This window comes from Balaenoptera acutorostrata, chromosome 1 (genome assembly GCF_949987535.1).
Source record: "Balaenoptera acutorostrata chromosome 1, mBalAcu1.1, whole genome shotgun sequence".
In the NCBI taxonomy this organism is placed as follows: Eukaryota; Metazoa; Chordata; class Mammalia; order Artiodactyla; family Balaenopteridae; genus Balaenoptera; species Balaenoptera acutorostrata.
The window spans coordinates 9,631,986-9,644,858 of record NC_080064.1 but is presented as its reverse complement, the minus strand read 5'-3'; the positions used below and the strand labels follow the sequence as shown (position 1 = coordinate 9,644,858).

At 56.6% G+C, this 12,873-nt stretch overlaps 1 protein-coding gene across 1 annotated transcript in view; it reads right to left on the bottom strand.

The window, feature by feature from the left end:
• The window catches only part of TNFRSF1B (TNF receptor superfamily member 1B), a 36,575-nt gene that overhangs the window by 11,112 nt on the left and 12,590 nt on the right, over window positions 1-12,873 (bottom strand). Inside the window, exons 2-8 of the mRNA XM_007169951.2 lie at window positions 5,931-6,030; window positions 4,067-4,195; window positions 3,448-3,597; window positions 2,937-3,030; window positions 2,278-2,507; window positions 1,652-1,729; window positions 1,038-1,072 (exon numbers count right to left, since the gene is read on the bottom strand). Coding sequence (XP_007170013.1) covers window positions 1,038-1,072; window positions 1,652-1,729; window positions 2,278-2,507; window positions 2,937-3,030; window positions 3,448-3,597; window positions 4,067-4,195; window positions 5,931-6,030 — 816 coding nt within the window. The remainder of the gene's footprint in view (window positions 1-1,037; window positions 1,073-1,651; window positions 1,730-2,277; window positions 2,508-2,936; window positions 3,031-3,447; window positions 3,598-4,066; window positions 4,196-5,930; window positions 6,031-12,873) is intronic.

The following is a 12,873-nucleotide window of genomic DNA, read 5'->3' as shown; positions in this document are numbered from 1 at the left end:
ATAAAGGCTAGGAAAGCAAAGCACCCCCTTTTGCAGCCTCCCTTGCAGCTAGGGGTTGTCACATGATACCATCTGGCCAATGAGACAAAAGGAGAAGTCTACCCAGGGCTTCTAGGAAAGTGTCTGATTTCCTGTAAAAGGCACCATGGCTGTCCTGGCCATTTTCCCTCTTTTTCCTGCCTCAAATCTGGAGGTCACATATGCAGTGGTGATCATCATCTTATGACACAGGCCACAAGCAAGAGAACAAAAGCCAACACACCAAAGATGGCAGAGCCTGGGGTCCTGCTGGCTTCACAGAAGGATGCAACCAAACCGCTCCAGCAGCCATCAACCCCTCAACTTTGTGGTGTGACAGAATATAACGCCCTTTTAAGTCACCCTAATGGTTTTGGTTACTTGCAGCCAAATGCCTTCCTGATGGAGAAATGATGAAATACTATGTTGGTGTTCTGTTTCTAGCAAAAATCCTGCACAGACCCTACTTCATAAAAATGATCAGAGGGTGAAGTTGGGGGAGGACCCAGGCCCAGACCCCTAGTCTTAACCTCAATCCCAGAGATGACCCCTGAGGCAGGACCCTCTGTGGAACACTTGGGTACCCTAGCACACAGTTTGAAAACCACTGCTCCATGAGGAAGTGTTTTGTAAACATGATGGAGATGCTGAGAATTGTTGCCAGCTGGCTGAAAGGCACAGCCCTGCAAGCTGGCTGAGACACTGTCCCCATTTAACGGTGAGGAAACAGCCATGAGCAATTTCATGTCAGTGCAAGGTCACACCATGGGTCCATGACCACACGCTTGCCACTGACACCACTAACCCCTCTGCTCCCTGATGTGGCCTTTCACACTCAAGTCACCTTTACTAGCCCCAGCGACAGACCCTGGCTGGCCTTTTCTCAGCCTCCCAGGGCTCTGCACACTGCCTGACGCTGGACAGACCAACCTAGAGAATTCACTGCTTCCCGTGGGACAACCCAGCCCAGCAGGAAGAAGACAAGGGGAGGAGGAGGGGGAAGGCAGAGGGGCACTCACCACCTTGGCGTCTCCGTGCAGGCAGAAGGGCTTCTCTGCAAAGAGGAGAGAGGGGACAAGTCAGAGAGAATGACTTCCTCAGGTCACATCTGTTCTAACGAGGAGGGGTCACGGGGCCCAAGCAGAAGCAGTCGGAGTAGGCCCAGTCCTCGGGGGAGCAATTACCTATCAGACAAGGTACACAGAAGCCCCCATACCCAACTCTCCAGCCAGCCCTCAACACCCCCACAACCATTCTTCAGCCTGCCCCCTTTGCTCATACCATGCCCCCTGCTTTGCATGCCCTTTCTTTCCTGCACTCATGTCTCCATCAAAATCTTGCCCAGCTCAGATGCCACCTGCTCCAGAAGGCCTGAACCCCCAGGATTCCCAGACAAGAATCCTGGACTCCTACCCTCTTGGATAGCCCTGAGAGCATCTTGCCTTTTAGTAGGTAAGTTAGTGGAAGTGCCTTCCGCCCCAGGCTCTAAGCTCCTAAGAACAGGGACTGCCATACCCAGCTCTGTCTGACCCATAAGGCTGTGCCCAGTGCTGGACTCAGAGGGGTGCCCCAGAAAAGCTTCCTGAACAGATATGTAAATAGACGGATGAAGGAAGGAAGGATGGAATCTTACTTTTTTTCTGGGTCATGATGACACAGTTCACCAGGACTATTATTAGCAGACCCAACGCTGTCACACCTACAATCAGTCCTAGAACGAAAAGAGAAGTTCAAAACAGCTGCAAAAAGCAAACTCAAATGTACCAGGGACCAGGCAGGTCAGCTGACAACCAAAGATGACTGGGGTCATCGCAGGCGAGGGGCAAGCCAGTGCAGAGGCTCTCAAATTTGATTACAAAACAAACCAAAATCCGTGCACCAAACGAAACGTGTCTGTAGGCCCCGCTCAGCCCAAGGGCCATGAGTTTGAGCCCTCTGGCCTGATGTAGTCCTAACCCCAGAAGGGAAGCCCATGAGGTGACCTGGCCCAGCCCACTGTCAAAGCCTAATGGGTTCGTCAGAAACGGCAACCATAAGACCATCTCCACTTTCACATAAAACGTTGACCCTACCTCTCCCCACCCAGTAATTCTTATTGGCATTAGTAAGTCTTGGAAGAAGGCAAGTCTCAACGCTACCTACACCCCAGGATGGCGTATAGGGTCTAGCCCGTAACAAGCTCTTGGTAAGACTCTAAGACAGGAGGGAGGGAGGGAGGAAGAGAGGGAGGAAGGATGAACGGGCCCGCTCGTGACTTACCAATGGGAAAAGAGATGTTTGCTGTGTTGCGCCCTTCAACTGGGTAACTTGGACGATCTGGGACCATCGTGAGCCGGACGGAGGTGCTTGGAGCCGTGCTGGGCCCTGGAGTCGGCTCCACGTGTTGGGATCTTGTGAGGGCTGGGCCCGGGGTCCCTTTCAGGGTGGGGAGCACAGACGTGCAGACTGCATCCATCTCTGAGGTGCCACGGACGGCCACCGAGCTACAGCTGGGGGAGGAGGAGGCTTGGTCAGGGGCAGCAGGGGACTGAATGGCTCAGGGCAGCCGGGCTCACTCGTGGGAGCTGGGCCAGTGTGCAAGGGGCCCAGCAACTGGGTTAGGGGAGCGGGGTTCGTGTGCCACGCCCTCTTTCAAGACTTATGTCCCCTATGTCCCCACCCCACCTTTCCCCATGCTCCCCACCCAGTCTTGACTTCCAGGGCAAAAACTCTTGTTCACCATGCTGCCTGTTCAGGGACCCACCCACTGTCAGATAAACCAGTCCTGGCACTGAACAGGGCTCGGCAATGCCTCAACCCAAGGGAGTAACTGGGGGGATTCCGGCCACCGCGGCACACTGTTCTGTGCTCTAGGCCTCATGATCGCCCAGGGACAGCCCCTCCTTGTTCCTTCAGAAGCAGAGGATTCAGCCACTCACATCCGGTGGGGCCTGCAAGTGTCCGTGGATGATGTTGTGTCGGAGAACGTCCCTGGGGCACAGGGAGCGCACGCCACATTTGATGTTGCAGTTCCTTCAAGAAAAATCAGAAACTGTCACCAACTCAGATATTCCATGGAACAGGTGCGCCTTGGCCCTAGGGGAACTGGAGCCCTCGGGGAAGAATGAGGGGCCTGAGGAATTCGGTCTGCACCTCTCCCCTTTGACACAAACACACACACACACCTGGGCGGTCTGTCCTTAACTAATTCTAGTGACTGTGTCTTCCTGGGGCACCACCTGATTTTCCAGTAGGCTGGGGCTTAATTTGATCCACCTCTGGATCCCCAGGGCCTAGCACACAGGAGGTGCCTGGTCAGGAGTGCTGGAGGGAAGAATGAATCGGGATGGTTGGACAGATGGGTACCAGGCACCTGGCCACCACTGACGACGTTCCAAGGAAGGAGAGGCCCAAGGGGGTCCCCAAGGACCTCTGGCCCTGGCCCCATACCCGGTCTGGCCACGCCGAAGCCAGGGCCACATTTGCGCAGTGGCACGCACAGCCGGCACCCCTCCTGTCTTCCCAGGGTGCAGTACCAGCCCGGCTTGCAGGTGCAGATGCGGTTCTGTTTTGTTGTGCAGGCTTGAGTTTCCAACTGGTCTAGAGGAGCGAGAAGACAGCCGAGGGTCACTCCTGCCTCCACCAGCCCCACCCACTGCCACGCCCACTCTGTCTTCCCACCCAGCCCCACCACCCCCAGACAGCTCTGATCTCCAGCAGACGGCTGAACCGCCCTCAGGACGGGGCCAAGAGACTGCTGGACACAGAGTCTCCATCGCAGCATGAACGAGCATGCCTGCTTTCCCAAGCATAATGTCCTCAACTCTAAAAACGGGCACCACTTTCCCACTGCTGCCTTGGCCTGCCTGCCCCAAGGGGCTATTAAAGAGGATTCGGTGAGACAGAGGATGACAGTGCCGCTGATAAAAAGTAAAGAGCTGTACCTGTGCCCTGGGGCATGAAAACAAAGGTCTGGGATAATCCCAGCCAGCTCCCAGGCAAAGGGGCCGGAGTGCATGGTGGCCAGGGGAGGATGCCCAGGACTAGCCCTCACTCTGGGCCGACTCACCAGAGCTGCAGCGGGAGTTACAGCTAAAGCACGCGGGGACCAAGTTCCAGAGCCGGGTGTATGTGCTGCTCTCGCAGGAGTCACACACGGTGTCTGAGGTCTTGTTGCATGAGGAATGTACGTGGTAGCCTGAGAAAGCAAGGCCAGGAGTCTCAGCGGAGGAGGGGAGGGCTGGGGGGGTTCTGCCAGGACCCTGGGCTCATCCTTTGTCCTCCAGAGCCCCAGAGTTGTGAGGTCTGGCTGGGAAGGCTCTTTGATGGAGTTTCGACTCTGCATCATTTCCCATCTAATATGTACCAGCTGTCACGCCATCTTTGAACCCCGTAGTGCTCATAAAATATCTTCCTCTCTGCTCTTTTCAGGTGCCTGGAATTCCACCACTGGAACCGCCTATTATTAGTCAATAACACTTTAGTTAGAACTGGTTTGCCGGTTCCTTTCTTCTTTATAGTTGGCTGAAATTCTCCAGCTGGGAAAGGTAAAAAAGGCAGTAGTAGTCATCCCTGGTATCCCATCAAGGATGAGGCCATGGGACTCCTGAAGGCCTCCAGAGAAGGTGTGCCAGGGGGTGGGAGAACACCCAGGCAAACCTTTAAGAAGTTTCTCTTCTGAGTGCCTGTCCCCATTCTTATCCTGCCACCTTCACTGCTGTGCTAATCTAGTAACTTCTTACAGAGACCCTACCGGTTAACAGAAGAAATAAGAGTCACTTCCCCTGGGGTCTCTTAAAATGGCCATTGGAGATGACAGGTACATATGTGCCTGCCCACATCTCAGGCTCAAAGCTCTTCAGTGCCTTTCTGGATCCTGCAGAATAAAATCTAAACTCCTTACCATGGTCCCTGCTTACTCACTCTAGGACACACGCTGTTCTCCACGTTCACCAAAGAAGCTAACACCTCAGGGCCGTTGCACATGCTGTTTCCCACCCCCCCCCCGTATGTTTACATAACTCACTCCCTCACCTTCTGCATGTCTCTGCCCACGTGTCAGCTCCTCAGAAAGGCCTTCCATGACCACCCCATATAGAACAGCATGTCCTACTCTGTCTCTGTCTGCCTTCCCCTACCTTGTTTCCTTCACAGACCATATGTCTATTTCTTCTACTGGTTTATTTGTCTAGGCTTCTGTTAGAATGCAAAATCCACGAGGGCGAGGATTTTGTCTGCCCTGCTCTCTGTTGTATTCCCAGCACTCAGAACAGTGCCTGACACTTAGCAAATGCTTTATAAACATTATAGGAATAAATTATAAACAAATGAATGGATGGACAGCACCAGGTGTTGGGCCACCTGCCTCTCCCAACTGGGATTAGGCCTCAGGTCCACCATCTGTGAAATGGGTAGCAGTCACTGATTCAGTCAGATATGCACTGAGCACCTGCTATGTGCCAGGTATTGTGCCGAGTGCTGGGGATTCAGCAGAGAACAAGCCACAGTCCCTGTTCTGAGGAGCACACAGTGGGGGCAACAAAAGAGATCCAGGCCAGGATCACACAATGTCAAAAGAGCTGCTGCCATGGCGGATGCCAAGGGCCAGTGGGAGTGCAGAGGAGGAGTCAGATCTGGCCAGGCAGTGCTGGCAGGCTTCCTGGAGGAGGGAGACATCAGAGGCCTAAGTGATAAGCAGGAGTGGACCAGGGGAAAGGAGTTGGGAAGTGCACCAAGCAGAGAGAAGAGCATGTGCAAAGGCCCAGAAGCAAGAGGGAGCAGGGGGTCGATTCATGGAACCGGTGGGAGCTCAGTAAGAGTCCAGGGCCATGACCTTGACCCACTAACCCCCATAACACACCCACTCCCTTCAAGGCACCGGCCCACAGGGACCCAGCCAGGCTGAGGGCAAGGGCCCCAGTGGCTGCCCTCACCTGGTGGACACTTGTTGCAGCACATCTGGACCTTTGTGTCGTAGTATTCTTGCAGCCGGCATGAGCTTCCGGGCTCCGGGACATAGGGGATAAACACAGCCTGGAATGGGGAAGGGGAGGACAGCCATTAGCATGGCCACCCGTGGATCCTGCTACGCTGTACGCCCAGATCCCCATCGTGCGTCCTGCAAGTGTTTGGCCTTCTCCCTGCTGGGGCTCTACTGACATGGGGACTTCTCCCTTTGGTGGCGGGGTGGGTAGAGGTAGAAGAAGGGATAGTCCCTGCCTTCTTTCACCTCCTCCTCCTCCCTCAGTGTAGCACACTCATGTCTGCAGGCGGAGACGCGGAACCAGCTGGCTGGAGTGGGGGGCCAGCTCCTCATACCACATGGGGCAGAGGCGAGGCCTTGAAGCCTCCCAGAAGGCCACAGCGAACGGCGGAGTTCAGCACAAATCAGCCGTGCCTAGGTTGCCTCGCCTTCCCCCTTGCGCCTGGTAATCACCCCTTTGTCCTTCCAGCTGAGTGCTGCCTCCTCTGGAAAGCCTTCCCGGACTCCCCCAGGCGGATTCAGGTTCCTCCCGCTCTGGGCTCTCTAAACACTGAATATGCCCTCCTGGCGATCATCTCATTGTGCTGAAATGGGGTACCTTCTTGTCCTCCCACCCTCGCAGGCACATTTGCATGCACACGTGCGTATACCCATGCACTTAACACACACAGACACACACACATACACACGTCTGCAATGCAAAGGGCAGAAAAGACGACCTCATCACCTCTAGACCCTCAGCTTCCAACATGGGGCCCACAGCAGAGCTTGGGCTCAGGAGAAGAATATTTGTGGATGACGATAGTTATATTTCTGGAGCACTTATGGGGTGCCAGGAGCTGGTCAATGTGCTCCAGGTGCCCCACGTAGTGGATGTAGTTGCACCCCGCACAGATCCCCTATACCAGCAGGGCACCCATCTCCAGCTGTCTTGGGTGTCGCCCCATAATGGCTCCCAGCCCTCAGGTGGGACCAATGCTGTGACACTGTTCACGCTCCAGAGCGTCCCCCCCAACCCGTGGGGTCAGAGGGCATGGACTCCAGGGTGGCAGGCTGTCACTTGGCCTTCCCCTCCCCCTCCACAGCACCACCAGGGAGGCATGACTGCCGGAGCCAGGGGCAGGTGGGCCCCTGGCTGGTCCCTGCATCCAGGACAAGCGGGCCTGGAAACCCAGCTGCCTGCCCCCCTCGGCCTGGCAGACCTACCCTGGCTGCACACAGCTCGGCGCCAACAGCTGGAAGCATCAGGGGGACGACCCCCAGGGGCTGGGGAGCGATCTGTGGCTCTTGTTGCCCCCGTGCCCTTGGCCGAGCTGCCTCCTCCGCCTGGTGACGGTTCGCTGTCACCCCAGAGCCCGGCGTGTATTGATAGTTAGGTGCTCAGGGCTCACTCACCTCAGCAGTGGGCTTGATTACAGTATCATTTCCTGGAGGGGTCCAACCTGGGCACCAGGGACACCAAGCCCTAACACGGGTGCACCCTCCATGCTGATCGGCCCCTGAGGCCCATCCCTCACCCACACCCTCACCCCAGGCCTGGTGCCAAACCCCAGGAAGGCAGCTCTAAGGAGGCCGGGAGAGACGCAGGCCAGCAAGGGAAGTGGGATCCATTCTGCATGACCCAGAGCCTAAAAAGTAACTTCCATCCCCATCTGGACTGTAAGCTGATATGCCCATGGCTGCGCCCACATGCACACACACACACATTCTCACACACACCCACACACACTCACTCACACACACATCCACACACTCACTCACACACACACGTTCACACACTCACACACACATTCACACTCTCACACACACATTCACACACTCACACACACACACATTCACACACACACTCACACACATTCATACAGACACACACACATTCTCACACACACACACATTCTCTCTCACACACACACACACACACACACACACACACACACACACACACACTCACTCAGTCCTGATACTTCCTCCCTCCCTGTTTGCTCCTGGAGTAAAGCCCCTTCTCAGGGCTCCTCCCACTTACTGGGGGTGGGGGGTCACTGCCTGTGTCCAAAGCCCCTGGGGGGGGTCTATTATAATGCCCACTCCCACTGCAAGGAAGGGCCAGGAGCCCAGGGGGTGGGCCCAGGAAGCTGTACTGTTAAAAAAAAAGAAAAGGGGGCTTCCCTGGTGGCGCAGTGGTTGAGAATCTGCCTGCCAATGCAGGGGATGCGGGTTCGAGCCCTGGTCTGGGAGGATCCCACATGCCGCAGAGCAACTAGGCCCGTGAGCCACAACTACTGAGCCTGCGCGTTTGGAGCCCGTGCTCCGCAACAAGAGAGGCCGCGACAGTGAGAGGCCCGCGCACCGCGATGAAGAGTGGCCCCCGCTCGCCACAACTAGAGAAAGCCCTTGCACAGAAACGAAGACCCAACACAGCCAAAAAAAAATAATAAATTAATTAATTAAAAAAAAAAACAAAAGAAAAGAGAAGAAAAAAGAAGAGAAGAGAAGAGAAAAGAAAAGAAAAGAAAAGAAAAGAAAAAAAGAAAACCTGCCCAAGTGATTCCCATGCTCCACTGCTGAGCAAACCTGAGCAGCACGCAGGCCAGAGCAAGATGACCTGGGGGAGCACGTGGAGGAGACCTAGCAATCAAAGGCTGGGGGAGCCCCGAAACCAGAGGATCGTGCTTCCTGCAGCCCCCTCCGCACCATCATTCCACTGCACATTAGCTGCAACGGAGGGCCTAACTGCCCCCCACCCCAGTCCCCCCTACAGCCCGCTGTGCCTCCCACTCTGAGCACCCCGGGCGGCAGGCTCCCCCCCCAGACAGCATCCTGAGGGCAGGGAGGGGTCACACCTCCTTCCCTCGAGCCCCCTGCCCCCCAGGGTGGCGAGCACAGGTCTCAAGGACCCTGCACACGGTGGGCTTCCTCCCCCCAAGTACCCTAGGGGTAACGAGGGGAGCCCCTCACTCCTGTGGGCCCTGAGAGCCACAGGCCCGGCAGCTCCTGGCGGGGAGAGGACTCCTCCCCCCCTCGCCCCCCCCTCGCCGGGGCAGCCCTCTGTGGTGCAGCCCAGGGTGCCTGCCCTGCCTGGGGGAGGATTTCCTGTCAGGGCCCGAAGGACCTGACGGGAAAGGGCCTTGCCTTGGCCAAGTCTGGGCTGTCTCTCCACCCACGGGGCAAGGGTTCCGGGACAAAGGCAGGCAGCTGGACCCCCAGGGCCCCCAGGCCACTGCCCGGCGGCCTCCCATCCAGGGTCTTTTCCTGTCTGAATCTCGCTCTGAATCCCCTTCCCTACACTTCCTCCGGCTGCTCTGACTCCAGCCCGGTGCTGGCAGCCGGTGGAGGAGGTCAGCCCTCCTTCAAGCAATCTTGAGGCCTGTTTATCCTCTTGGACAGGAAAAAAAAAAAACCCAAACCACTGCCCTGTCATGGCTAAACAATGAGGAACAGAAAGCCCCTTGCAGAGCAGGACAAAAGGTCACTCCCTCCACGGCCCTGCTCACCAGAGCAGAGGCTAGGCTGGAGCACAGCCCTAGGAGCCGGGCCTCAGGTCAGCAAAGGAGCCGTACAAGCGGAGGGTCCTTGCAGGTGCCCAGAACATGGTGAGCAGCCTCTGGGAAACTCGGTGCTATGGAAGCTTCTGTTCTTTTGTCTGGTGTCAGGGAGGCTCAGAGCCACACTCCACCCACCCACAGGGGAGCTCTGACCGACATTTTAAAATGAGGAAATGAATTGGGTAGTACCGGATTCACTCAGCATGCTTAGCGGACCCAATCTTTCAAAATACAGCATCCCCAAGTAAAAACTTAGAAATCACTGAGGAGCATTAACCACTCATTTAACAGGTGGGAAATCTGTGACCCAGTGTGTGTGTGTGTGTGTGTGTGTGTGTCTGTGTGTGTGTGTGTGTGTGTGTGTGTGTGTGTGTGTGTTGGGGGAGACTGGAGAAGATAGATGATGGATGGATGGATGGATGGGTGAACGGATGGATGGATGATGGATGGATGGATGGATGGATAGATGGATGGACAGACAGATAAAGAGAGGGAGAGAGGATGATAGATGAAAGGAAGGAGGGAGGGAGAGGGAAGGAAGGAAGGAAGGAAGGAGAGAAGGAAGGACCCATCTAACATCCAATCTGTGAGGCACATCTGATTGTGCCCATTTCACAGACAGGGAAATAGAGATGGAAAGAAGGCAACCCACCTCCTGGGGTTTCCCAAAGGCCATGCCAGGGCCTGGCTGGTGGCAGGCTGAGTGATGCCTGTGCACAAGGGGCCAACAGGGCCCACTGCTCATCCACCACAGGCCTCAGAGCTGCTTCACATCGGAGTCTGCAGCTCCATTTCCTCTACATCCCAGGAGTGACTGTACGTGTTGGACCCACCATCGGATAGACTCCTCACCAACACTTCACAGATGGTTGAGAGGTGAAGCGATGCACCCAAGGCTACACCAGAAGAGCCACACCCCCGACGCCCCTATCCTGCCTCCCTTCTCTTGTGGGCCCAAGCTTCCCTTCCCCTCGACACAGACCCAGGACCCCAAGCGCCTCCCAAACTCAGCACCCTCTCCCACCATGTGGCCTCCATCACTCCTCCAGGTTCTCAGCTTTGGCCCTTCGGAGAGGAAGGGAAAAAACAGGATATTCATTAGGCACCAACTATCTGCCAGGCCAGGCTGCAAGCACTTTATAGAATCCCACTCCTGAGACCCTGCCCTTCCCAGAACTGCTTGTGTCACAGGGCTCCTTGACCTGTCAGGAGCTGGCAGCTCCTCAGCAAGCAGGAGTGGGGTCAGCAAAGGCTCAAAGGTAGGAGCCTGTGAACAGGGAGGGTTGGCCCAGCTGATCTGCAGCTGTATCAGGTGCTGGAGGGACACGTGGGAGCCGATGACCAGGAAACACGGCCCAGAAATGGGGGTGGGACTGAGGCGCAGCAGCTCAGGGTTGGCAGGAACCTTAAGAGATTATCTCAGATGACCTCCCATTTAGTGGTGGAGAAAGACAGGGGCAAAGGTGGAAACGTTCGTTCATTCATTCAACAAACGTGAAGGTGCCGGGCGCTCAGCATCAAACATAATCAAGTCCCTGCCCAGGAAGCTGGGCTCTAGTTGGGGAGACACAGACACGCACAGTGGAAAATGGGAGGTGGTAGCAGGAGCTAAGGAAAAGGGAAAAGCAAGGTGAGGCCAGAAGCCCCAGGGAGGATGTGCTCTGCGTGTTCCAGGCACAGCCGGGGGGCCAGGGCAGCTAGGCCAGGGTGGGCGAAGGTGAGGGAGAGGGTGAGGGCGCTAGGAGACAGAAACGGCAGCACCTTATCCTGAAAGTCTGCACCGTGCAGAGCTGTTCGCACGCGTTACTGTCTCCGATTCCTCACTGCAGTGCTGTGAGGTCGGTACTATTATTATTCCCAAGTCACAGATGAGAAAACTGAGCCTCAGAGGGACTCCTCGCGTCCAGCTCTGTGCTCCTTCCCCGCCCCAGGAGCACTGGATCTCAACCCTCCCTGCCCTGGGCCCACCCCAAAGGTCCTCCCTCCCCCACTCACGCACTTCCTTTACTGTGGGCGGTCACTAGCTTCTCTGAGTCTCAGTTTCCTCATCTGTAAGATGGTGGCGTGGCCTGGTTGAGGCGCTAAGCCCTTTCCAGCTCTGGCTTCTTAAGGATGGGCATCAAAAAGCTCAGCCCCCTCCCAAGACCTCAGGAGGATGGGGTGGGTGGGTGGCCCACCCACATGAGAGGTGGAAAAACTGAATGACCTAGGAGGTAGGGGCTGGGGTGTGAGGCAAGGCTGAGGGTGGGTGTGGGGCGGGGCTTCCCTGCCCCAGCTCTGCCCCTCAAACGCTCTCCGAGGGTGAGGACGGCCTGAGCAGGTGTCCCCTGGGAGGAGGGGGGCTGGAGATGTCCATCCTCCCAGGTACACGGACACCTGGCCTCACAGGAGGAGCACTGGACCCAGTTCAGAGGCTCTGGACGCATGTGCTGGTCCTAGGGGACTTGGGGACATCACTTACTCTCTCTGAGCCTCAACACTGTCATCCGTAAAATAGTGACATAACACCTTGCCCGGCCTCCTCCTCCTCGGGTTATTGTAGGCGCAAAGGCAGAGGGGGGTCTTAACTTGGGTCCGTCATCTTCTCCCAGACTCCCAGGGGGCCCAGTGGGGGAGCTCTAAGGGTCTGCAAAGGCCCTGACACGCGTGTGGACCTGTGTCGGATGGGATATTAGAACCGGGCTCTCTCTGCCTTGGTTTCAGCTAAGAACAGGCAAGGCGAGGACAAGTCGCTGGGAGCAGGCGGCCCAGTTCTGGTGAGGCGCTAGGTGGCCCATGCAGGCCTTGCAATGGAGGGGGTTTCCCTCCCTCCTCGAGAGCAAGGCTGGGGAAGCTGACCTGTGACCCTTGCAGTTATGGAGTTATGGAGTTATGGCTGACCCCAGGCCCAGTCCTCAAGAAGCCCAAGGTCAGGGGACGGCAGTAGGCCAGCTGCAGGGACAGTGGAGTGGGCCTCGTTAAGGCAGAGAGAGGAGGGGACGCCTGCAGGCCAGATGTGGGCTTTCTAGGGTAGTGGCCTTGGGTGGTCTCCAAGGGGCTTTACTCAAGAGGAACACCTGGAGGGGTGAGGGGACCCCAAAATAAAGAGTCTGGGTGAGTGACCAAAACCCAGCAGCCAGGGGTCCACTAAGTGGCCAGAGGACACAGTGTCCAGGATAAGGGACAGGGATTGGCTGTGAGACCCTGAAAGAAGGTGAGCCTCAGAGGCCGGCAGGGGGCAAAGCCAGAGCAGGACCAGACCTACCTGGTGGGTCAGGCATGAATTTTCCCCGCCCGCTACTCCCTCCCTTTCCCACTCCTCCCCACTCTCACCCTGGAGGACCAGAAACCACAGCTAGCAGCCGGGGCTGG